The sequence below is a fragment of the Lepidochelys olivacea genome, assembly GCF_965140295.1.
Source record: "Lepidochelys olivacea isolate rLepOli2 genome assembly, chromosome: 14".
Lineage (NCBI taxonomy): Eukaryota > Metazoa > Chordata > Testudines > Cheloniidae > Lepidochelys > Lepidochelys olivacea.
The window spans coordinates 33,056,551-33,082,619 of NC_140424.1; the positions used below are offsets into that span (position 1 = coordinate 33,056,551).

The 26,069-nt window shown below is 52.7% G+C and overlaps 1 protein-coding gene across 1 annotated transcript in view; it reads left to right on the forward strand.

Moving 5' to 3' along the window:
• LOC311530637 (C-type lectin domain family 2 member D-like) overlaps positions 1–23,320 on the forward strand; it is a 322,581-nt gene extending 299,261 nt beyond the window's left edge. The window contains 4 exon segments of the mRNA XM_084647461.1: positions 19,556–19,743; positions 20,494–20,597; positions 22,236–22,350; positions 23,155–23,320. Coding sequence (XP_084503587.1) covers positions 19,556–19,743; positions 20,494–20,597; positions 22,236–22,350; positions 23,155–23,193 — 446 coding nt within the window. The 3' untranslated portion in view covers positions 23,194–23,320.
• Positions 23,321–26,069: the final 2,749 nt, after the last annotated feature.

Below are 26,069 nucleotides of genomic sequence, written 5' to 3' on the forward strand. Positions count from 1 at the left end.
GAACAGCAGAAGCAAAAGACCAAATTGTGTTCAGAATCTCAAGTCAGATGAGTCACCCTGAGTCCAGATGCCAGGAAATCAAGCCTGGGGAGTGGGAGCAGGAACAGCCAACACACGGTCCAGAGCCGGGGAGGATCTCGGCTGTTCAGACAGCTTCTTCTTCCTGCTGCTGGTTTAAGGAGGTCCCGGGGGCCGATTAGCTGCTCTGGGACTCTGCCAATAGGAGCCTCAAACTGAGTCTGGACTTCATCAGTCCTAGGTAAGCAGTTTTTCGTAGGCTTCCAGGTGGCGTGCTGGAGGGTGGCTGCTCCCAGGAACCCTGCAGACCCGGGTTAATGACCCATGGGTCAGGACAGTGAGTGATCTCTCCCTGCTCAAACCTCCTGCACGAAACAGTCTCCAGGGTCCCGGGCGCATCCTCTGAGAAGAAAAAAACACAGTCATGAGGACAAATAGGCTATGGAACAGGAGCCCCCTCTTTCTTGCAACAGCCCCAAGTGCCCAGAATGGTGGACGGTTCTTACCTCCAGGAGATGCCTGGGATCTTCCATCTAAGCCTCAATGGGACCCTGTTGCTTGGTCCGACAGAAGGAGATCATCTGTCCCCACTGCTCCCTGCGCTGGGCTGGCTGCAGCACACATCTGTGTAAGAGGCTGGGCCAGAGAAATGTTACAATCAGGGTCCAGGCAGCCCAGAAGGAGAACAGAGGGTCTGAAACCAGAAGACGAAGCAATCAAATCAGCGGATTCGACAGAGACGTTTTCTACCCTACAGGGACATCAAAGAAGGTCTGTTAGGAAAGCTGAGATGTTAGTCTGGAAACTGCTTAGGCAAAGATTGTGACTTGTTAAGATTCAGTTTTAGTCACTACAAAGTGTTTTGTGTTTTGTTTCTCTCTTTGAAATTTGTCTCTTTCTCTTGCTTAGTATCACTTAAATCTCTTCTTTGTTACTATACTTCCCAAACCACCTCAGTGTTGTGTGTTCGAGTGAAGTGTGATTCTCCAGCCTACCCAACAGGCTGAGCTGTGCCCTGTCTCTCTGAAGGTAGGGAATAATTTCTGAGCGGTGCTGGGCCCAGAGTCCAAGGGCAGTTTACCAGACATCTTGTGGGAAGCCCAAAGAGACCAAAGGAGCAGGAGAGATTCTGGCTTCACTGACCCATGGGAAATTCCCACAGAAGAGCCTACCCAGGGCTCTAGACACGGCCACTTTGGGTGTGTACCAGAGTTCACTCACCGCTAGATGCTGGCCAGGCCTCGTGTCATTGCTCTCTCGCTGGGCTAGCAACCCTGCTCATACTCACTCTTGCAGTTTGTTGGCTGGGAACTCAGCCCTCCAACCAGGTGACTGTCCTTTACTCCACTCCTTCCTGGGTCGTGCTCCTTGCAAACAAAGTCCCAAAATGTCTTGAACAGAAACAAGGCCTTCCACCCTCGTGGGGAGTTCTTCCTCAGCCTGATTTCGGTTCGGCCTGACCTTCTTGGGTTTCTATGGTCTTCTATGTCCCCTTCCTTAGGGACGGTGAGAGAAGCCAGTCCTACCCTGGACTCCAGGGTTTGGCCCAAGGCTATCTCCTGAACAGCTCGCTCTGCTTCTGGACTTTTGCTGCTGTTTTCCCTTGTTTCCTCTCAGGTGGGGCTCACTTGATCATCAATTTGGCCTAGCCCCAGGCTAGGCAGCCATAGGCCAAGCCACCCTGTTAGATACCCTCCTCCTTCAAATCCGGTCCAGCCCGGCTGACAGGTTTGCTGAGGGGATGGTGAAACCCCATTGCTGATCAGAAGGAGGTCAGAGTCTGTTCCCTACGAGCTGAAGGTCCGTTTGTCCTGCTGCGGCAAGTGGAGCTGGAGAGCGGAGATGTTAGGTGAAAGAGACTTCATGATGGAGTTGGAGACTGAGGGACAGGAGCCTCCTCCCAGAAACGCTCCCAGGAGAAGAGGTTTGAGGAGGAGTTCTCTGGGGAGCCTCCTGCTTGGAAAAAAACAAGGGTGGCACACTGATGAAGATGTCTCTGTCCCAGGGATGGGGGAAGCTCCCAGCCAGGCTATGCAGCAGGGATCCCATTTCTCCCCCAAGAAACCCATTTTGCCCAAAGAAGTCAATGACTCTTACCTCCAAGAGGGAGTGGGCTCTTCCCTCTAGGCCTCTTTGAGAACTACTACTGCTTGGCTTCCTAGGACAAGGGACCTGTCCCCACTGCTCCCTGAGGTGCTTCAGCTTCTGACTGCACCCATCTGGGAGGCTGTCACACACCCCAGGGCCTAGAAGACATGCGGGGAGGAGGCTCCTCTTCATGTCAGACTCTGAGAGCCCAGAGAAGGGCCAAAGGAAGAATAAAGGGCAGGAGATGAAGCTAGCCCGGAGCCTCTGTCCCATCCTCACCTCCTCAAAGGTGGAGCTTCCTGAGCTTCAGTTGGGCAGACAGTCTGTAGCCCTGACACAAAGGTCCTTCTGCGCCATATGGGGCAGGAAGATCTCTGCCTGGGAGCACGGGAAATGGAATGGGGGTGAGATCAAGGAAAGAGGGGAGGGATATGGGTGTGAGGGAAAGAGCTCCTGCCCCAGATGAAGGTATCTGGGGGGCCGCGGGAAGGACACAGCTCCACAGAGAGGGGAGAGAGTTCCTATGAGTGCCAGGGGCCTCCATTTCTGCTTCCACTAGTCCCCCATTTATAGTGAGACACAGCAGTACCTGCAGCAGGGAGCGGGACTTGCTGAACAGGGAGGGGAACCTTGAAGAGCATCAGATGAGCCACAGCCCTTGCAGCGCCTCGGGCATCTGGCGCAAGTGCCGAATCATGTGAAGCTGGCCCATGACCTTGGCTGTGACATCCTCATGCTGCAGGGGAACGAGAACATGTCAGAGACTGAGACACTCCCCAGGAATCAGGGAGGATGAAGGGCACCTGGAACCAGCACCATCATTTCCACGCAGCAGCTGCTCATGTCTGAGTGGTAGATTCACCCTCCTGACCCCCAGGATGGAGGCTTGCTGTCCTCTCTAGTGACCTTCAGTGCCAACCCCCCTCCTTGTAGGGTGAGCTCCTGCCACTTCCCCATCAGTGCCCCTGACAGCTGTTCCACCTCCAACCCACCTGGGGACACCGCTCAAGTTCGGAGGACCCTCTCTTCCACCCCTACCTCCATCCCCACCCAGGTAGGGCAGGGAGGGGGCTCTAGAAGGGTGGCGGGGGGTGGGAGGGATTCTGGCAGCAGTGAAGTGGAATGGGGAGAGCTTGAGACCTTTCCCCAAGACACCCCAGTGACAAAACCTGAAACCACAGGATGGCAGCCCTGGTGAATGGAGCAGGTCAGCAGCCGCTGACGACTGAATCCTCCCAATCTCTCGAGAGCGGGTCCAGCCCTACCAGCAGCAAGACCAGCTTCCCACGCCCATGTGCCTCAGTCAGTCACCATCACCAGTCAGTCCTTGGCCTCCCAGGATGCCAGGGATGGGAGCAACTCTCGATGGTGGCTGGGGTGACATGGACAATAGGCCATGGGGAAATGGGTGCAGCTCTGTGGGGCAGGAAAGGTTCCCAGAGGGCACTTAGGGGACTCTCCTGTCCTTCCCAGGAGTGATAGCAGAGCACCACATCCTAAGAACAGAAGTCCATGAAGGCCAGAAGTCCCCACTAGGCTCCTTGCTACCAGGCCAGCAAATGGCGAGAGGATGGGAATCATAGAATCATAGAATCATAGAATATCAGGGTTGGAAGGGACCCCAGAAGGTCATCTAGTCCAACCCCCTGCTCAAAGCAGGACCAATTCCCAGTTAAATCATCCCAGCCAGGGCTTTGTCAAGCCTGACCTTAAAAACCTCTAAGGAAGGAGATTCTACCACCTCCCTAGGTAACGCATTCCAGTGTTTCACCACCCTCTTAGTGAAAAAGTTTTTCCTAATATCCAATCTAAACCTCCCCCACTGCAACTTGAGACCATTACTCCTCGTTCTGTCATCTGCTACCATTGAGAACAGTCTAGAGCCATCCTCTTTGGAACCCCCTTTCAGGTAGTTGAAAGCAGCTATCAAATCCCCCCTCATTCTTCTCTTCTGCAGGCTAAACAATCCCAGCTCCCTAAGCCTCTCCTCATAACTCAATGAGGAATGAGGCCCTGGGTCCCACCCCAAGCTTCTGAGTCGATTGCAGCTGCTTACCGTGTCCCCCATCAGTTGCTGGGCTTCCCCCAGGAGGGAGTAGACCAGCACCAGCCCAGCCTGGCTGACACGCAGCAGGGGGTCGTGGATGGCCAGCAATGCTGTCTGTACGAAGGATCTTCTCTGCCCGACGGAGAAGAATTTTTCAAAGACCTAAAACCAAGAGGACATGAGGCTCGAGTAGATTGCCCAGAGCCAGCCTCCAAGTCCTGGCGGTACAATGGCGTCTAGTGCCCCAAAGGGCGGGGAAGAGAGCTGCTGTGGCCAAGGCAGTTCATTCCCCAGGAGGCTTTCATAGAATCATAGAATCATAGAATAGAATCATAGAATCATAGAATCATAGAATATCAGGGTTGGAAGGGACCCCAGAAGGTCATCTAGTCCAACCCCCTGCTCAAAGCAGGACCAATTCCCAGTTAAATCATCCCAGCCAGGGCTTTGTCAAGCCTGACCTTAAAAACCTCTAAGGAAGGAGATTCTACCACCTCCCTAGGTAACGCATTCCAGTGTTTCACCACCCTCTTAGTGAAAAAGTTTTTCCTAATATCCAAATTTCAGGGTCCCAGGGCTCAGGGAAGCCCCTTTATTAAAAGGTCGCAGATGCTGAGGGACCAAAGCCTCCAGTGGCTCTTTCGGGATGGCAATTTATGGCAGGGGCCAGGATGGGCTGGAAATGGATCTCTAATGTGTGTGAGCAGGCCCACTCTGCTGTGCAGGGCACAGAGACGACAGGGGACTCTGTCTTGCTTCCAGCAGAGAGATCTCCTGCACCTCAGCGGCTAGAGGAGTGTGCGTGTGTTGTTGAGGGGAGGAGGGGGTTGGAGCTGACAGACCAAAGGTCTCTTCCCCGCAGCTTAGTGATTTCTCTCCTCGCTGGGAATGGCCTCTGCAGCTCCTTGGTTTCTTCAAGGGGAATCCAACCTGCAGCCTGACAAGAACAAGGAGACTCCTGGCCCAGTCCCAGTGTGGGACCTTTGGCACCAGCGTGTCCCACTGGTTGCTGGATGAGGAACTGTGAGCTGGAAATAAGGAGCAGGCTCTTTTCCTGTCTTCAGGAGGCCTCCACTGCAGGGAACCCAGCCAGCTACACTCCCTGAGCTGTGTCATGCCCTGGCACAGTGCCCTTACCTCCCCCACTCTGGCTGTATTCTTGTAGCCTAAGAGCCTTCTGTCCTGGTGCCAGTCATAGCACCAGAGATCCTCCACGTCATGTATGGTCAGACCTGGAAGAGAGAGAGAGAGAGAGAGCGACTTTTCTCCTCATTCTGGTTGCAGTTTCTGTGTCCTTCCAATCCCATTGGTGGCTCCACAGTGGAGTGGAGAAGAACAGAGGCAGAGAGAGACTTGTCCTCCGGCTGGGGTCAGTCTGAGAGAAATGGTCTAGGGTCCCATTATCAACATATGGTCACTCTCAGTCCCCTATTGGGTTCCGTGTCCCAGCTGGGTTCCTTACCCTTCTGTTGGAGCAGCAGTTGGTAGAGCCGGTAAGTCCCCTCCCTGGCCTGCCGGCTGATGTCCTTGTCTGGATCGCTGACAAATAGAGCCAGCTGGGCCACATGGCGACCCATCAGAGGGAACTCGGCTGAGATCTAATGGAAGGGAGAGCAGAGGGGACTCCATCAGCATTTTCCTCTCAGCTCCCTGTCTGCCCTGGGCCAGAGGGCTCCTTCCCCTTAGCCCCTCTACAGGAGATGCTGGGGGAGAGGAGCTTGAGATCGAACCTTCATTTGCTCTGCTGCCAAGGGAGCCCGGGATGCCAAGCAGGGGCTGGAGCATGGTCCCCTTAAAGGCCCAGGGTCAACACTGAACCAGGACAAGAAGAACTTGACTCAAGCTAGCTCAGTCCTGCTCTGACTCTGCCTCCCCATGAAGAACCCTCCTAAGCCACAGCCCCGGCAGCAGCAGCAGATCCTGCAGCCCACTGGAGCCAGCCCGCCTCCGCCTGGAGCCAGCAAGCTGGGCTCGGAGCTCACTTACGTCAAACTCAGGGAGAGTGACTGTGTATCTCAGCAGGGCTGTGCTGCTCCTGATGGCCCTGGCTCGCTCCTGCGACACCCTGGACACGACCCAGAGGTTGACATGCTGTGGGGAAAGGAGGCAGGTCAGACTCAGTGGCCAGCTGCTCCTGCTTTACAAATGAGCCCCCCACGCCTCCAGCCCCAGGGGCCTGAGACATTCTGCGCAGGGGGAAATAGCTGAGTCCTTGATGGCAGAGCTTTAGAAGGGGATTCTTTCCCCCAGGATGCAGCTTGTACCCTTCAGGTCACAACTTCTCCGCATCTCTCTAGATTGGGACAATCTAGGGGCTGGTCCCATCCTCCCAGAATTCCTGATTCCTGAACAGTTCACCAGAAAGAAGACTGAACCCTCGGCCCTTCCCTGCTATGCAAATCCTTGGGGGGAAGTAGGGAGTGACTGAGAGCACAATCCCCCCAGGAATTTCAGAGCAGATCAGAGGGAAGGGCTGATTCCCTGGGGCCCTCCTGTTTCTCTAGGAAGGAGCATGTGCCTCTTCTCTGAGAAGTAGCTCCCTAATCTCATGGGCTCTGTGTGTTGGAGGGGAGGGGGAAGGGTGGATTTTCAGACTCTCTCTCCCCAAGACAGCCAGGAGCCCTGTGCTTAGTGCTCAGCAGAACCAGGCAGAGCTCTGGCTTGGAGTCCCAGCTCCTTCCTCTGTTCCTCAAGAAGGAAGGACCTGACACTACATTGCACTGACCCACCAACCAAGGACGGCCCACTGGGGACCAGCTAGGAGGACAGAGTAGAAAATGGATCTTCCAGTCTCTCCTTACCAGTCCCCCAAAGAGTTACGGTGAAATGGGGCTCACCTCCAAGATGAAGTGGAGCCTGTCTGTGTCTGGGGACTCTGCCAGCAGGTTCCCCAGCATGGCATCCAGGACCTCTGGGATGACTTTCTGCAGAGTCTGCAAAGCATGGGTCAGACTTAGGGAACCTGGGCCTACACCTGCCACAGGATGGGAAGAGGGGTCTCTGGGAAGCACTGGGGAGACTCCCAAACACATCTCCTGGCCTCTCTCCTTCACATCCCACTGCAGGCAATTTGCAAGAATTGATGACCCCTGGACCTTTAATCCATGAGCTTAGCAGGTCTCTGCAGAGGGCCTTGTAGGCAGAAGAGTATGAAACAGCCAAGTTGCTATGGATGGAACCTGGGCTTCTGGGCCAAACACGGCTTAAGAAAGAAAGAAAGAAAGAAAGAAAGAAAGAAAGAAAGAAAGAAAGAAAGAAAGAAAGAAAGAAAGAAAGAAAGAAAGAAAGAAAGAAAAATCCCCCAGGGAGGGGTAATCTCTTCCCTGCTGGAGGGAAGGATCCAAGCCTGCAGCTTGTTCCATCTCCACTACCCCACCCCTAAATCTGGAGCTCCAGCGAATCAAGGGAGTAGGGACCAAGGACTACTCTGGAAGAGGAGGAGGATGGAGGAGAAAGTACCTGGATGCCGGTGGTGTCCTTCTCCGTGCCTAGGGTGAAGACGGAGTGAAGGGCAGCTCGCAAGAGGTGGGTCTCTAGGGCTGGCTCCAGGGCAGGTTTCATGGTGCTGGCAAGAGAGAGGAGCTGGTATTAGACTGTGCAGTACTGGGTGGGACTGTCGCCAAGACAGACACCAAGCCACAGGGATAGAGGCACAGTCTGGCGAGAATGGAAACTGAGGCACTTTGCTAGGGAATGACAAGGCCAAGGTGTCCCAGACAGACAGTGGCAGGACAGGAATAGCTGCTGTTCCCTGGAGCCTGCTGCCCCTCCTGTACCGGAGCCCGGGAATGAGCCCCTCCCCAAGGCCCCTGTCATGTTATGGGAGTGAAAAGAAGAGCCCTGCCAGGAGAGAGTGACCCTCCCCACCCCACCATCTCTGCCAGAGGCGCCACTCTTGGGAGGTGACTTGGGAGGGACAGTGACGGTGACTCCCAGCCTTGGGCCTGAGCAGCACTGGGGTGAGGGGAGCCGGCAGGGTGGGGGGGTGGGGCTGTCTCAGTACCAGAGGTAGCCCACTGCAGCCAGGGAGTGGGCGAGGACGGCGCTGGGTGACGAGTCATCGGGAAGCTCCTCGATGAGCTCCTGTGAGACGTGAAAGAGACAAAGGAGCGTGTGAGATTCACGCCCGACTGACGCCTCCCAGTGAGGAGATGACACCGCCAGTGCCCCACATGGCCAGCAGGATCCCCCACCACCTCCCGCTCCTCCAATTCCTTCCTGCCCATCCGACTTGTCCCCCTTCTCGGATTCCTGCCCAGCTCACTCCCAATCCCCTTCTCTCCTCCTCCCTGTCAAAACTGCCCCCATTCAGCCCCATCCCGACGACTGAGCTGGGACCATGAGATTCCTTGTCCCCCACTCTCAGCTGCCCCCCAGCCCCACAATTCTCCCCCTCCCTCCAGCTGCCGTATGGCGTGTCTCACTCACCACGATCCTCTTCACCACAGCCGCCTTGCAGCAGCGCGGCTCCAGCGTGTCCTCCCCTCTCTCCCGTGCAGCCAGACATGCGGGGTAGATGGCCTGAAGGAACAGGAGCTGCTGCCCCTCATCCTGTACCCACCGGGAGAGGGGTATAGCGAGAGACAACCTGTTAATGAGGGACCTTCCTGCCCCACCCACACCAGCTCCAGGGCTCAGGCCTCAATGGGGGATTGTGGGGACCCGCCTATTGTCCAAATCCCCCACCACTCCTACACAAGCAGGATCAGGAACTGGGACAGTGCCTGTGGGGGGAGATGACTTTGGCTGTTGTGGGACACCCCCATCTTGGGGGTCCCACATCATGGATGTAAAAGGGTCCCATTGGGGGTGGTGGATCAGGAGGCACAAGACCCTCGGCAGGGGGTGGGGATGCTGGGAAGGGGCAGGGCAATCTTGGTTCCAGCCCAGTGGGGAACATTTGTACCTTATCTCTGCACTGGAGCTGCTCTCGGATGACCTTGAGAGCAGCTTCATCTTTGGCCACGTCCACCCCTTCCTCGTGCTCCGAATCCAGGGGGGTCCCTGCACCAGGGAGGGAAGGACAGGGGCGTGGTGGGCAGAGCAGGATTCAAGACCCCCCTTCCCACCTCAGGCACCCAGGGCAGATGGGGCCCCAAACCTCCCTCTCAGGGATGCCTTCAGCCCCCAACAGCTGCAGAAGCCCAGAGAAAAACCCCCCCTCCACTGGCCAGGACTCCAGGGGAGGTGCCGATTCCCCCGGCCCTGGAGCAGCAAGGACCAAAGTGGCAGCAGCTCTTCATGCCCCCACCCCCAGGTCCCCGTGCGGAAGGGGCAGCTGTGTGATGGCTGCTGCTGTCCGTGGGGTTCGCGGGGCTCAGGCCAGACACCTGGGCTGGGACCCCCTCCCCGTATCCCTGGGAGAGCATCTGGGCCCAGGGTGTTCACATCCCGTCCTCAGCCCTCCCGGAGCCCAGCCCGGCTCCTCACCTGGAACAAAGCAGTGGCCTCCATCGGCCTGGCTGCTGCCAGAGGCCCAGGTGCTGCCACTGTCCCATGCTGAGCTGCCCGTGCTGGGACAGGGACCTTCCCCCTCCTGGCCTGCAGGGGCTGGAAGGTCCTCAGAGACCGGGCAGGGCGATGCCTCCTGATGGGAACGATGTCTGGGCTCCTGGGGCCGCTGCTGCCCACACAACAAGCCCCAGAGCCACCCTGCCCGGCGCCCCTCCTGGGATGGGTCCTGTCTGCGAAACCGCAGCCTGGGCCAGCTCCATTGGGGCCTAGTCGGGGCCTCTCCCAGCTCGGCGCCTGCGCCGGGAGCCGGGGTCCTTTTCCAGAAGGCCGGGCACTTCCGCCGTCTGGCCTGGATGGGACCTGCTTCCCCGCCAGCAGGGATGCAGGGGTTGCTCTGCCCCTTGGGAAGACGGCAGCTGCTTCCCTCAGGCTCTGGGGCCACCTGCAGAGCCTTCCTCCGCAACATCCGCAGGAGCCTGGCCATCCTGGAACCGAGCGGGGAGCAGGGGTGAGACTGGGCTCAAGGCAGCCTTTCACTCCTGGGCCTTTTCCGTCCCTCCTCCTCCCTGCTCCAGCCACAGCCGCCCCCACTGCCCGCACAGGAGTGCAGGGAGTGCCATCTACACACACGGGCAGGAGTTCATTGCATGATCCGCTCCCAACGTTCCCCCTCGTAATCCCTGCTGCTGCAATAGCCAGGAAGTCTCATCCTTTTCCAGCAATGAGGTCAGTCCCAAAGACCATCGGTTACTCTGGAGAAGCAGTCCCCTCCTGTCGTCCCAGGCCACTCTCCCACCCAGGCTAGAGAAGGAACAGAAGCCAGGAGTCCGGACTTCTCCTGGGAAATCATTCCTCACATCAAAGTCACAAAGGCCCTCGGCACAGGAAGCACAGAGCCCTCCTCATTCCCCATTGATTTCCAGGCTCAGCAGCTCACAGGGTCTGGCTCACCTCAGAGACTCTCAGCCTGGGGAAGGGTTGGGAGGGAAGGGCTGGGAGGGGAAGGGCTGGGAAGCCCCATTGCTGGAACCTTTCCAAACACACTGGAGACGGCTCTGGAGAAGCCCCTGTCTGGCCTAAGAGTGAGGGGCTCTTGGGGGCTGTTTGCAAATGAAATCCCCCTTTGGAGATAGTCTCTCCCCCAGACAGAGAGGAGAACACACCGAGGAACCCGAATGCCACTCACGTGCTCTCAGTGATGGTACAATGGATGGCGGATGTTCAGGGTCAGCAGACGTCCCTCACCCTCCTCCTCACTCTCCAAGCCCAAGGCAGGCTGGAGAGGGTGGTGACCTCAGGAGTTACCCTGCCCAGCCAGCAGGCAGGGTGATGACACGAGGGCGATCGACTGGCTGTGAAAACAAGAGTCTGTCTTATTGCCAAGGGACGGAGAAACTCAGCCAGCAGCAGGGGGTGCAGAACACGGCCCTAGGGCGGAGGTGACAGCGCCTCCAGGATCCTGACATCCCAGCACTTTACTTACCTTCCTGGAGCCTCCCAAACCCACTGGGCTGTAGCCATGGGACCCCAACCCTACTGACGGCAAACGGGCCTCAGCTGCGACCACAGGGTCACACCGAGTGTCAGAGCCATGGATGGACCCCTTCACTGTCCACTGCCGCACACTCCCTCCCACAGCTGGCAATTGCAACCAGGCCCTAATGTCTGGTCCCCCTGCCTTTGAGAGAGAGTGTCACTCCTGCTTCCATTGCTGCCTCTTGATCTGTGGGACTTTGGGCAAGTTGCTCCCCCTCTCTATGGCTCTCTGGGACTCACATTCCTGAATGGGCTTTATAAAAGACAATGGTTAAAGTTTGGCCCCAACTAGTTCTTGTTTCTCGAGACTATCCATTTTAGCAAAGTTTAGAGTTCTTGACATTCAACACCTGGAAACATCCCTTTCTCCTTCGCAGATGGCCTTAACATCCCTTATCTCACCCAGGCTTCCTGCTGCCTGGAGTTAGAGAATTGACCCTGTACCCATTGGACCTACCCAAGGTGTCACACAGCGAAGCGGTGACGGAGCCAGAAAGAGAAGACAACTGTCCTGATTCCTGTTCTAACTAACAGACAACAACCCCCCAGAAGCGGATAAGGCCCAGGAAATAAGGGGTGAACATTTTCATGGAAACCTTTTTCTGTCAGAAAATCCATTCAAACGAAACCTCTTTGTTTCTTGAAATCATAACAAGTAGGATGAAAATTCTTTGCAAAAATATCTGTTTGCAAAACAAGAGCATCTCCTGTCCATCACAGTGCATTCAACTGTCTCGTCATACACAAAGGGGAGACACTATGCTCTAGAAAATTGGATGAGATGCTTCACTCTGAGCTAAGTAGTTGCTGCTTTTCACAATTTCAAAACAATAAAATACAAATCAAATTGAATATTAGGTTATAATCTGATATGGCTCAGTGTGATAGGACACCCCCTAGTCTGCACTGCTCCGAGTGACACTGTTCAGTGGATCCCCAGCATCCACCCATGGTGAGGTAGGTGGGAGAGGATTGTTATTCATTCTTGACAGAAGGAGAAACGAAGGCTGAGAAAGGAGCAGGGACTTGTCTTAGCTGATGCAGCCAGTCAGTAGCAGAATTACTCTCAAATGAGCTACAGACCAACAATTGTTCATAGTAATTATTCAGCAATTATTTCAGAAGAACTGGAATGTTCGAGAGGATCATGAACTGCTCCGAGACAATGAATGGAGAGCAGCATCCACATTGGTCAAACGTATAACTGATTGCGACTTATTTGCTTGGTCATAAAAGAGAACAACAAAGACCAGAGTTTCCTCCCTGTCAATAGCCCCCTCCTCAGCCAATCAAGGTTGAGACTTTGAGGGGTGGGAGGCTAAGGGTTCTCATTAAATAGCCCAAAGAATGGCCCCGGTCACCACCGAGGGGATCACTCTCGGAGCACTAGTCCAGTCTCACCTCTCTGTGAGGGCCTCCCACAACCCCCCCAGACCCCGCTCCACACACAGAGCTCCTGGTGGTGGGAGGAGAGCAGAGGAAAAGGACAAAGGAAGCAAGAAGAGAAAGGTAGGAGGGACAGAGGAAAAGGGAAAACAAAAAGGAGAAACCCCAATGTCCCCAGTAATTCTAAGGGACAAAATCCTAGGTCGGAAATAAAATACTGCCCCCACAATCTAATGTTTTCCTTTCCTAAAAATCAGCCAGCACCTGATGGATCAGACTGAACAGGTTCCAAACCTCTCCGAGGCTCTGACCTTCTATACAGGGACGTCTGTTTTCGAGCAAATCCACTAAAAGAAAAGGAGAAAACTCCAAAGAGGGTCCTCCTTGCGCTCACGTACGTGCAAGTGAATGCTCTCTCAGTCCTCCAGGAGAGACCTCGAGAAGGAGACGTGCTGAAGCAAAGCCACAGGGATCTCCGAGCTTGCCCCTGTCCTGCACCCCTGTCCTGCCTGGCTGATGTCAAGTTCTCTCTGTGAGGTCATCGCCTCCCCACCACCTTTGTCCTATAGGCTGAGGTCCTGCCAAAGGCTCTTGTGATGTCACTGCCACACCCACCACTCCCCTGCAGTGCTGATGTCCTGCCCCTGTCCAGCTACATTGGATGTTTCAGCCGCTTCCCCTGGATCACCCCACTCAATGTCACTTCCTTGTGGGGTGACACTGACTACATAGTAGAACACAGAAGTTCTTCCCCAGGCCGCAATTAGGTTTTCACAAGTTAGTTGACTTTATGGCCAGAAGGAACCATTCGAGCATTTAATCTGATCCCCTGCGTATCCTAAGGCCTCCTGTATGTCAGAAGAGCTGGGCTTTTCTTTTACTCAAACATTTTCCAGAAAGGCATCTAGTCTTTATTCGAAGAGATCAAGAGATGGAGAAGCCATCATTTCTCTTGGTACTTTGTGCCAATGACAAACCACCTGTTAGGATATAGATATTCAGGCCTGTCTGTAAAGGCCTATACTCTAAGAATTTAGGTGTATTCTTATCACTTGGCTAGTGATAGAGGTATAAAAGAAAGAATCAAAATCACTGTCTGCTGGTGTAAGGGCCTTCTCTTACTGTGACAGTCTGAGGCCCTGTTCTTAGGCTAAGGCCTTTGGCTAAGCAGCGGAGGCAGCCATAAGCTGGGAAGCGAACGGTCACATCCTCACATTCCAAACTAGTCACATTGAAATAAGGTGCTATTGGGCTGTTAGGCACTATCAGGACAGGACTGTATTCCTATCACCTCCAGAGAAAGGGAAGTGCCTAGAAAATGTGAAAGGAAACTTAGTTTGATAGCATCCTGTCTGGCAAGAACTCACTTATCAATAGCTGGGATGTGAAATCCTCACTTCTGTATTGTTTTGTCATTATAGTTCCCACTTTGCTGTTGTTTGTCTGTATAATCTCTGTCTGGTTCTGTGATTGTTCCTGTCTGCTGTATAATTAATTTTGCTAGGTGTAAACTAATTGAGGTGGTGGGATATAATTGGTTACATAATCATGTTACAATATGTTAGGATTGGTTAGTTAAATTTCAGGAAAATGATTGGTTAAGGTATAGCTAAGCAGAACTCAAGTTTTACTATATAATCTGTAGTCAATGGGGGGTGTGGGTGTGGGTGGGGGTGGGCATGTGGGTGTGTGAGATGGGAACAGGGAATGGGGGTAAGAAAATTGGAATCATGTTTTGCTAAAGGGGGAGATGGGAACAGGGAATGGGGGTAAGAAAATTGGAATCATGTTTTGCTAAAGGGGGAAATGGGAACAGGGAATGGGAGTAAGGAAGTTGGAATCATGCTTGGCTAAGGGCAGGAATCGGAACAGGGACATAGGTGTAAGGCTCTGTGGTGTCAGAGCTGGGAAGGAGGATACTAAGGAAGGAAACTGGAATCATGCTTGCTGGAAGTTCACCCCAATAAACATCGAATTGTTTGCACCTTTGGACTTCGGGTATTGTTGCTCTCTGTTCATGTGAGAAGGACCAGGGAAGTAAGTGGGTGAAGGAATAAGCCCCCTAACACCACCCTCTTACAAATCTGGGTCTTATTGTCATTATCCTTTTTCTGATTTCTGCTTCCATCCATGGGGTTTTGTCATGCCTTTCTCTGAGACATAAAAGAGCCCTTTTATACTCAACATTTTCTCTCCATGAAGTCAAGCAACTCACTTCTCATTCTTCTCTTGTATATACTAAGCAGATTGAGCTTTTTCAATGTCTCATAATAGGGCATCATCCCCATCACTCAGTTATGAATCTTTTCTGCACCCTCTCCAATTGTTTTAACATAATATTCAAAATGTGGACACAAGAACTGGATTCAACATTCCAACATCAGTCTCACCAATGCTCTTTCACTTCCCTTTCCATCCTCACTACTCTATCCAGCCAAGAATGGCTTTAACCTTTTTTAACACAGTTTCACATTGACAGCTTATGTTGAACAGCTTGTCCACTATGATCCCAAAATCCTTTTCAGGGTCACTGCTTTCCAGCGGATTGTCCCCAATTCTGTAGGGTGCTGCCTGACTCCTTTGTTACTGGAGGTATGGGGTTGCATTTGGCTTTATTAAAACCTAATTCTTTAGTAAGTATTTTAGAAGAACTAGCCCATTAGAGAGAGAATCGTGAATTACTCCAAGACAATGAATGGAGAAAAGCGGCAAGAGCAATCAAATACATGTTTGGTTACGCCCTATTTCCTTGGTCTTAAAAGAGGGTCACAAGGACCTGAGCCTCCTCCCTCACAATAGCCCCAAACTCCCCCAATCAGCATTGAGACTCTGAGAAGCAGAAAGCTGAGAGTTCTCACCAGATGTCCCGGGTCACCACCGGAGGGAGTCACTCTTAGAGCACTATTCCAGCCACATGTCTTTGGGAGGGCCTCCCGCAATGAGAGTTGGAGTGCAACCCCCCCTCCCCCCCTCCGTCCCCAACTCCACACGCACAGACAGGTCCTGGTGGTGAAAGGAAAGCAGGGGAAAAGGACAAAGATGCAAGAGAAGACGAGAAAGGAGGGAGAGACAGGAAAAGGGAAAACAAAAAGGAGAAACCCCAATGTCCCCAGTAATTCTAAGGGACAAAGTCTTAGGTCGGAAATAAAATGCTGCCCCCGCAATCTAGTGTTTTCCATTCCTAAAAATCAGCCGACACCTGATGGATCAGACTGAACAGGTTCCAAACCTCTCCGAGGCTCTTACCTTCTATACAGGGACGTCTGTTTTCGAGCAAAACCACTAAAAGAAAAGGAGAAAACTCCGAAGAGGGTCCTCCTTGCGCTCACAAATGTGAAAGTGAATGCTCTCTCAGTCCTCTAGGAGAGACCTCGAGAAGGAGACGTGCTGAAGCAAAGCCACAGGGATCTCCGAGGTGGCCCCTGTCCTGCACCCCTGTCCTGCCTGGCTGATGTCAAGATCTCTCTGTGAGGTCATCGCCTCCCTACCACCTTTGTCCAATAGGCTGAGGTCCTGCCAAAGGCCCTTGTGATGTCACTGCCACACCCACCCCTCCCCTGCAGTGCTGATGTCCTGCCCCTGTCCAGCCACATTGGATGTTTGAGCTGCTTCCCCTGGATCACCCCTCTCAATGAGCGTTCATTGTGGGCTCAAGCCGAACACAGTAAAACATCAGAGGCTTCTCCCCATGCTACGCTCATTTTTCATCAATTAGCAGACTTTATGGACAGAAGAGACCATTAGAGCGTGTCATCTGACCCCCTGCATATCACATGCTTTCTGTAGAGCATAGGAGCTAATTTTTGACTACACACGTTCCAGAAAGGCATCTAGTCTTCATTAGAAGACATCAAGAGGTGGGGAATTCCCACCACTTCCCTTTCTAGTTTCTTCCTTTGGTGATTCATCCTCACTGTTGAATATGTGTGCCCTCTTTCTAATACGAATTGGTCTCTTTTGAGTTTCCAGCCACTGGGTCTTGTTATGCTTTTCTCTGATAGATTAATGAGCCCTTTAATACCCAATATTTTCTCTCCATGAAGTCACTTCAACACTTCAATGATGTCACCACCCAAACTTTTTTATAATCTAAACAGGCTGAGCTCTTTCAATAGCTCACTAGCATCTGCCAGGAAGGGAGTCCCCACAGAGGGACACCATAATCTCCCAGGGAGGGAAAAGGCTCTCACTGCCATTTCTTAACCTCATGGGGTGTTCTCCTGCTCTGCCAACCCCACCCCTTTTTCAGTATCTCCAGGTGCCTGAGGGAGCAGGAACCAGAGGCCATCCTGCAGCTGGGACAGAGATGGAGGTTGATGACCTACCTGCCCGTGGTGACCATGGTGCAGGACAGCCCTCAGGACATGCGAATGCAGCTCCAGATCTGGGAGCAGCTTCCCTTTGCTGGCACGAGACCTTGCAGGTTGCGGTGGGTGAGACAGGCACTAACTTTTGGAAACCCTCAGTGGGATCAGAGGGTAATGGTTTGTAGAAAGTGGTGTTGGAGAGCTTTACAAAAACTAGACAAGAACGGTGCATGTTGCAGGGCAGCTCCAGCCCCGGTGCTGTCAGTGAGACGTGTCCTCCCAGCCCTGCCTGACGGGTCTTTCTGTTTCAGACCCTCCTTGAAACTGCAAGAAAAGTCCAACCTGTAGAGTTGTGGTTGCAGTGATAGTTGTATGGTCTGCGTTGATTGCTGCCATCATTGCTCTGGCAGGTGAGTTCCCAGCTTCCGCCCCGCTCCCTTCCCCTCCATCTATGATCTCCGCGCATCCCATTCCCCCGTGACCTGCCACACTCACTCTCTCCTCCCGGCCTGTCCGGCTTCTGCCCCTGGGGCAGAGGATTCCTGGGGGATCTTCCTCCCAGACCCCTGCACCTGGGCACTCTCTGTGTCAGGACGATCTGACTGACATTAGCCCCCCCAGCCCATCTCTGAGCACTTTGGACCCAAGTCACCTTTGCCACGCGCCATGAAGCAGTCCCTGACCAGGGTGTCCAGTGGGACAGGATGCAGTGCAACCCTGAGCCCTTTGCCTTCCCTGTGTTGCTCTGAGGTTACCAGCTTGGCCTTCCTGGATCTTCAGGTCACGCCTGTGGCCGGGCGGCAGGTGCTGCCGTGTTATTGAAATGAGCCATAGAATTAAGTCAAGACCCCTCCACCAGCGCAGTGTGGAAACCCCCCAATCGCTGAGCTTGGCCATGAAGGGTCCCTTAGCACCATTCACTCCCCCGGGCTGCCCAGACAGCGTGTGCTCATGCAGAGGGCGTCTGTTTGCGGTGAACATGAACCCTGTTGTATCCCCCCGTTGTCAGGGGCAGGGCGTGCTGGGGAATGTCGGGGGTGGGATTTCTCTATTGTCCTGGGATCCGATCACTGGGCCCCAGGAGGGTTTAGCAGCTGGCAGAGGGGATTGAATCCAGGTCCGTCTGCATTAGGAATCCTCTGTGCCGATGTCATGACGTCCGTGTAGTTGAATTGGTGCAAACCGCTAAAGCAGACGCACTGCACTGGTGCACAAAGGAGCTTGCCTTGGTGCAGTTTGCTGCAGGAAGTTACCAGAGCGAGCCGCACTGCTCCAGCGCATCTCCAGGAGGTGTTTGCCCTGATGTCACTGCGTCACTGTGATTATACTGGTGCAGATTGCTCGGATACAGATGCGCCCTGAATCCCAGCTCCCTGCTGTAATGGCAGGCTGTTGCAATGGGCAGCATTGGTTCTCGCTGTGTAAGGTGGGAATCTGTGAGCTTAGGGTTGGTTACACACCTGCAGGTGCAGGGAGCTCTGCAGAACATGTGGCATCTGAGCTGGAGATGGATGGTGGAGACAGCCTGTGCCATCAACTGTTAGTCACTGACTTCTCTGCTCAGTTCAGTAGGGCAGGGGTGTGGGCTACCGTGCACTGGACAGTGAAATCTACAGGGTCAGACATGCCTTGTGAGTGAGGTGAACACATGCTCGCTTTCTGATCACCGCTGCCACGTTTCCTAACTCTTCCCAACTTAGAGTGTCTGTTCCTCGCTGAGCGCCAGCCACATGGGAAGGCTTGAAAACCAGCTACCGAGTTACTGTGGTGCAAACAAAAGTGACGTGCTCGAAAACATCTGGAGGGGTTTGAGTCCAACTCCTCTCAACTAGACAGGCCTTTCAAATCCTCTTTGGTGTCACTTATGGGTGACCCCACTGCTGCTCTTTCATGGCTCTGAAAGGGTTACACTGCCATGAGGGCTTCCAGAAAGTGCCTTTCTTGCTGCTGTGTTTGGGGAGAGAAAAGTCTGCAGGTAGGAGGTGAATTAAGTTCCATCATTCCTGGCCCACAGTGCAACAGGTCACTTCCCGTGGCTGTGGTTTCTGGCGCCCCCTTGTGGCTTTCATGTCCCTGAGTGAAAGTTCCCACATTCTTCTCAGTTGTTCACCTGCTGTTTGTTGCTAGGTTGAACGTCCAGCTGTTGATCTTGTGCCTGGGGTGAAATGCTCTGAGCTGTGTCAGTCCCTCTCAGGCTGGGAGTGTCCCTGGAATCCTTCTTGCCAGGCAAATTTACAGTGACAAACGTCTCCGTCCCCCTGCATCTGATTGCAGTGGACCAGCCCCAGCTGGGGGTCCCAATGGGCTTGGCAAGCCGGTCAATTGACTGCCTGTTTGGCCGCAGTCAAATGCTCCAGCGAGAGCCCTGGGGGTAGGAGGCAGCCTGCCTTTCGGATTGCGTCTTGGAGCCTCACTGGTGTTTTCCAGAACTTGGTTTCATTGTTTTGCCTTTTTTTTCTGAGCTAAAATAACTCAGTGAAGTACATTTTTTAAAAAATTAGGTAGATCCATATCTATCGAAAGCTAAACCTACTGGAGACAATGACGTCTTGCTCTTTTTTCTTCCTGGTGGGAGGTAACCAATTCTGATAAATTGGTATTTTAAAATATCTGACCACTCTTTGACAGATTTGACTGGTCAGTTGACCAATTTTTGTACCAGTCAAATGCCCAATTCTCGTTGCAATTCTTACCCTCCATGTGACTGTCTCATTCTCAGCGCTGACCTCTCAGCTTTCATCAGCTGATCTGTGCCCCCCTGCGAGCCCCTCGTGCCCGGACGGCTGGATGGGATACCGAGGGAAATGCTACTATTTCTCAGAGAGGGAAGGGAGCTGGACCGACAGCCGAAGCCGCTGCTCTGCCCCGGGTGCCTCCCTGGCTGGGATCGACAGTGAGCAGGAAACGGTGAGAGACTCTCGAGTTGCCAGACACTAATCTGGGCACAGGGATGGCTGCTGCAGCAGGACCTGGGCTCTGCCCCGTGGGGTGAGGAGCAGCTGTGAGCCCTCCCGTGCTGGGAGGCCGGAGTGAATGAACTTCCAGCCGCTGAACGCCAGCCCTGGCTGGGCCCAGGGCCCTACTGTCTGTGTGTGATCACAGGGATTGCCCATTCTCCGCTGCCCCCCTCCCCAAATAGGGAGACAGCTTCTGTCTAGGGCAGGGCTGGCTCAAGCATCTCCTGGCCTGCTGGCTGCTGGAGTGGGACTGAGAACCCAGTCAGTGCTCCTGTTGTGGGGATGGGAAAGGAGCAGCCAGCTGAGGAGGCGGGGGAGGAGGGGATCCTTTCACATTGACCCCTCCCACTTCAGCTTGCCTCCCTCCCTCCTCCTGCCTTGCTGGGGTGAGCGGTGGCTGCTCTGTGAGAAGAGACGTCTCTGCAGAGAGCTCAGACCCAACAGCTGCCCCCAGCTCAGGGGGACTTGGGGTGTGGGTGACTGGGAGCACTGGGGTGGGGCTGCTGTGTGCGGTGGGAGGGTTAAGACTGCCCGGGGGATCTTGTGCTTTGCAAGAGGGAGGGGAAAATCCCCCCTGAAAATAAACTGAGCACCCTTCAATATGTGACTGGGATTCTCTGCAGCACAGAGCCCTGGAGGGGCGGTGGGGGGGAGCATGGGAGGTGGGGATGATACCTGCTGTCCCTCAGCTTTCGTTAAGGCGTTCCTGCTGCGCCATAAGGGTGTCTATGACCACTGGATCGGCCTCTGGAGGGAGCAGGGTCAGCCCTGGAAATGGGCCAATGGCACCAAATTCAACCACCTGTGAGTCTCTCTCACCCCTCTGGACTAATTCCCTGGGCTTGGGGATTCTGGTGTCTGAGCGGTTTGAGCTCAGGTAGATCCACCATTCAGTGCTAGTGAAACCACCAGACACGACCCTGGTCCGTTCGCGTCCTGCGTGTATCGGAGACCGATGGGAGCCGGCGTGTCCCTGAACTCTCGGCTCCTCCCCGCAGCATGGTGCTGGGCCGGAGACAGAGCCCGCCATAGCCAGAGATGCCCTCGCAGCGCGCTGGGATTTCAGCTGGGACACTCGCTGTTCTCCCCCAGCCCTCTTCAGCAAGGTCCCTGGGGTGTCTGACCCCCCCTGGGGAAAGGAGGCAGCAGGGAGCTCAGGTTAACAGTGGCTGCTAGAGAGGGCAGCATGCCGAGCACTGCATGGCAGGTGCAGGTCCCGCTGGGGATTGCAGCCGGCAGGTTTGAGTGACTTGGCTGGTGAGGCCTCTGAATCCGCAACAAGGCACCGATGTTAAAGGAGCCTGCGGTTCACAGGTGCTGGACGCCTGGGGCTCCCACGGGAACGGGGTACAGTAGTGATGGCTGCCCAACACCCCGCGATGGGTTTCAGTGGGCTCCAAGTGTGATCACAAAACCAGCGCTGCTTGAACCCTGGGACTTCAGCAGTAGAAGCATGAGCCTCTGCCATAGGAGCGAAAGAATCCACTTCTTTAACTGAAACTCCCCCCCGGTTGATAAAGCTCTTTTGCAGGCCAGCCATTAGAGGGGGATGGAGACCCCCCCCCACTTCTCTGGTCTGGGTTACTTCAGTACTTTGAAAAATCAGGCTCTTTTGGCGCTGGGTCAGGGCTCCCCAATGGACAGTTCCCATTCTGCTGTATTGGACCCAACCTTTGGATCCCACCTGCTTCCAGCCTCACTGGGTCTGAAGAGCTACCAGACACTGTCCTGAGTTCGAGCCTCTGTGGCATTCTCCTGGGGTACAGACTCCCTGTCTGGTATGCTCCTTAGGATGTGGGACCCTGCAGATCAGCTGCTGTAGGATCCAAAACCAGTGCTGAACCCTCCCAAATCTCCCGAGAGGCATGTTGTCCCTAGAGCTCCACCCTCCACACCAGATGAACTCTGGGAGACTTACGTGAGGGTTACAAACAAGGAACACATGCTTTCACAAAGGAACTTCTTCAACACTCTCTTTTTCCCCCATGCCCAATGGAAAGCTCAAGAGTTATAGATCAACGGAGAAGGAAACCCCTGAATGCAATTTCTTCTTTCAGTGTCATCTTGGTTCTGCTCCATGTGTTTCAAGGAGGCGAGATCCTTCCTGTCCCCCGCTTTTCCTGCTCAGTCGTCTGGTTCTGGTGATGGTCTGCCCCTCTTGTTAGAGGGCCGGTCCCTTTTGACAATCAGTCTAACAAATTCTCTCTGTCCTGCTGGGGACTGTCCATTCTTCAGCACCCCTGTGGGCTGCTCAGCATAGAGGGTCAGGAACAGTCAGCGGTTCTGCAAAGCCCCTGCTGTCCTGAGCTCTGCTCCTGAGGGGCTGGGAGAGTAGCTGCTCCGCACTCAGGCCTGCACTGTGGAGAACGGCTCCCCTGGCTGGGACTGGTGTGAAATGCCCAGCCTCTGCCTGACTGCAGCTCCCTGGCTTCTGTGTGGCAGGTTTCACTTAAGAGGAGGAGGTGACTGCGCGTATCTGAACGACGAGAAAGGGGTCAGCAGCTCACGGTGCTACATGGGAAGACGGTGGATCTGTAGCAAACCTGAGATGTATGTGATGGTGTCATAAATATAAAGGGAAGGGTACACACCTTTAAAATCCCTCCTGGCCAGAGGAAAAATCCTTTCACCTGTAAAGGGTTAAGAAGCTAGGATAACCTCGCTGGCACCTGACCAAAATGACCAATGAGGAGACAAGATACTTTCAAAAGCTGGAAAGAGGGAGAACATCAAAGGGGTCTGTGTCTGTCTGGGTGAGGCTTTTGCCAGGGACAGAACAGGAATGGAGTCTTAGAACTTAGTAAGTAATCTAGCTAATATGCGTTAGCTTATGATTTCTTTAAATGGCTGATAAAATATGTTGAGCTGAATAGAATGAATATTCCTGTCCGTGTGTCTTTTTGTAACCTAAGGTTTTGCCTAGAGGGATTCTCTATGTTTTGAATCTAATTACCCTGTAAGGTATTTACCGTCCTGATCTTACAGAGGTGATCCTTTTCTTTTTACTGTTTCTTCTATTAAAATGTTTCTTTTCAAGAACTGAATGCTTTTGTCATTGTTTTAAGATCCAAGGGCTTGGGTCTGTGGTCACCTATGCAAATTGGTGAGGATTTTTACCAAACGTTCCCCAGGAAGTGGGGTGCAAGGTTTTGGGGAGGATTTTGGGGGGAAAGACGTTTCCAAACAACACTTTCCCAGAAACCCGGTTAAACTTTTGCTGGTGGCAGTGGAAGTCCAAGGGTCAAATAGTTTGTACCTTGGGGAAGTTTTAACCTAAGCTGGTAAAGTAAGCTTAGGAGGTTTTCATGCAGGTCCCCACATTTGTACCTTAGAGTTCAAAGTGGGGAAGAAACCTTGACAGATGGGAAAAGAGACCGCACTCGAAAGGGGCTCAAAATGAGACTCCTAGAAGTGACACTTATACAACTCACACCTACTTGAACAAGCCAAGATCTCAAAATCAGGCAGTGGGGCCCTCAAGCAATAAGTGTGTCTCGTTTAAACTCCGAATGTGCCATCTGCTTTTGAACCTTTTAAACTCAGGGTTACGTTGTCAAGCTTTTCTCTGCAGCTGAGAGGGAGTGATCTCATGAGAAGGAGTCTTACCTCATTTCCCCAGCATGTGGCTAAGGGAAGGCCTTGTTCATTTAGACTCCAGAACAGCATTTCTCAAATGCAGCCAGCAGCTGATTGTTTTGCAGCCACAAGAGCCTCCAAAGTGCCCCAACAATCGCTCAGATGTTAAGTATTAAAGGTGTCTTCTAAATGCCATAAATCCTCATGCGTGCTCCCTTTTAAATAGTACCATGCCGGCAGAGCTGAGCTACATAGGTGTGGTTTTCTTTCAAGTCACAAAGTGTATTCTTTGGCTAAGAACATAAGAACGGCCATACTGGGTCAGAGCAAAGGTCCATCCAGCCCAGTATCCTGTCTGCCAACAGCGGCCAACGCCAGGTGCCCCAGAGGGAGTGAACCTAACAGGCAATGATCAAGTGATCTGTCTCCCGCCATCCATCTCCACCCTCTGACAAACAGAGGCTAGGGACACCATTCCTTACCCATCCTAGCTAATAGCCATTCATGGACTTAACTTCCATGAGTTTATCCAGTTCTCTTTTAAACCCTGTTAAAGTCCTAGCCTTCACAACCTCCTCAGGCAAGGAGTTCCAGAGGTTGACTGTGCGTTGTGTGAAGAAGAACTTCCTTTTATTTGTTTTAAACCTGGTGCCCATTAATTTCATTTGGTGGCCCCTAATTCTTGTGTTATGGGAACAAGTAAATAGCTTTTCCTTAGTCACTTTCTCTGCACTACTCATGATTTTATAGACCTCTAACCACTGTGTTTACATCTCATGTTATTGTAGCTCTGTAAGTGGCTATGGGCCATCTCACTGCGTGGTGTTTGGGTAGGTTGCGATTGTTCATGGGGCTGGGGGGGGAGAGGTGAAAGAGTTATAAATGTGACTGGGTATCAGAAAGTATTTCAGGTAATCTAGTGCCAGAAAATGACCTTGAATGTGACAGCAGGTGGCTCCTCTGGGACCTTCTGCTAAGAAAAGCAAAACATAGAAAGAAAAAGAAACACTTCAGCACCAGGGGGAAAGGCAGTTTCCTGTGTTTCCGAAGCCATCTGATTCCATTTCTGAACAAGTTGCAGTGTGAGAGAGAAATTCATCAAATTGAAATGTATGTCATGCAACGTCCCTTCAGCACTTGTGCAAGGGAAGTTGAACCAAATTACTACGGTGAGCTTCAGAGGCGCAAGCTGTTAAATGATGCAAAAACCAAGCTGAAAAGACAACAGCAACGGCTCAGATTTTGTTGTTACTGTTATCATTATTATTACTGGGCTATGTTGACTATGGTTATTTTTGTGTGAAAGAAACTTTGGACATATTGGCAGATACATTCTTTCGTTATTAGTCATTATCCTTTCTATTATGTAAAGCATTTTTAAATTTAGTTCAGAATTGTTGTACAGCAGTCCACCTTTGACCAAAAAAGCAAAAGAACAACAAAAAAGACAAGACTGCGCAAAGCACTGGTTTGTTCTGTGTTTAGGTCCAGTAAAGATAAGACACAACTGTACCTTATATTTATTATTGAGTCTGCAAAAAATCCCTACGTAAATATGCACATGTAATTTATTGGTTTGTTTTTCCTACAGTTAGTTAAGTATTGTCAGAGCCGCATGCTGAGGCTGCCAAAAATTTGTGAGAACCCCGGCTCTAGAAAGTGTGAGGATTTTGTTTTCTATGTAACCATTACTTTCCAGTATTTATTCACTCTCGCTTGCATCTCTGTTCTTTGATAATAAACTCATTCCTGTTTTCTGTATATCTAAGTGCTGTGTTCTCAATAGAGTGGTTGGCCTGAATTGAATCTTACAAGCTGCTGTGGACCGTGCCTCTGGGGTTAGAGTCACAGTTCTGCATGTGCTCCGTGGAACGGGCTGAGCACTCCAGAGGGACGCTCAGAGGCTTTGGGGGTGTCTATCGCTAACCTGTACACAGAGAGCGAGGCCTGCAGGGGGCTGGAAGGTCGGGCTTGCGCTGCCAGGAGTGGCCATTAGCCTCTTAAGTCCCCTTGTGAATCCAGCCCTACCGTTCATTGGGACAAGTCCTCAGCTCCCTGAAGCTGTCCCGTTACCCAGGTCGCACGGTGCAGGTTTTCTCTCACCCATCAGACTTCGTTTTTAAAGGAAAGCTGAGATGCAGGAGATCAAGGTGGCGCTTCCAATGAACAAGTACCAGGTCACCCACCCCATGGGATTCAGCCTCGTATGGTCCTTGCTCCAGACCCCCAACTCTGTGGGTCTCAAGCAGGGGTACACGTATCCCTGGGGTACACAGAGCTCTTCCGAGGAGTAGGTCAACTCATCTAGATATTGGCCTAGTTTTACAACGGGCTACATAAAAAGCACTAGCGAAGTCAGTGCAAACTAAAATTTCAGACAGACACTGACTTGTTTACACTGTTCTATATGCAATACACTGACATGTAAGTACAATACTTATTTCCAATGGATTTATTTTATAATTGAATGGTAAAAATGAGAGTCAGCCATTTTTCAGCAATAGTGGCTGTGGCAACATTTGTATTTTCATGTCGGATTTTCAAAGCAAGTCATTTTTAAGCCACGTAAAACTTGGGGTACGCAAGAGAAATCAGACTCCTGAAAGGGGTGCAGTGGTCTGGAAAGGTTGAGAGCCACTGCCCTAACTCATCTCACAGCCTGGGACGTCTTCTCGACTGACGCTCCGCAGGAAAGCTAGA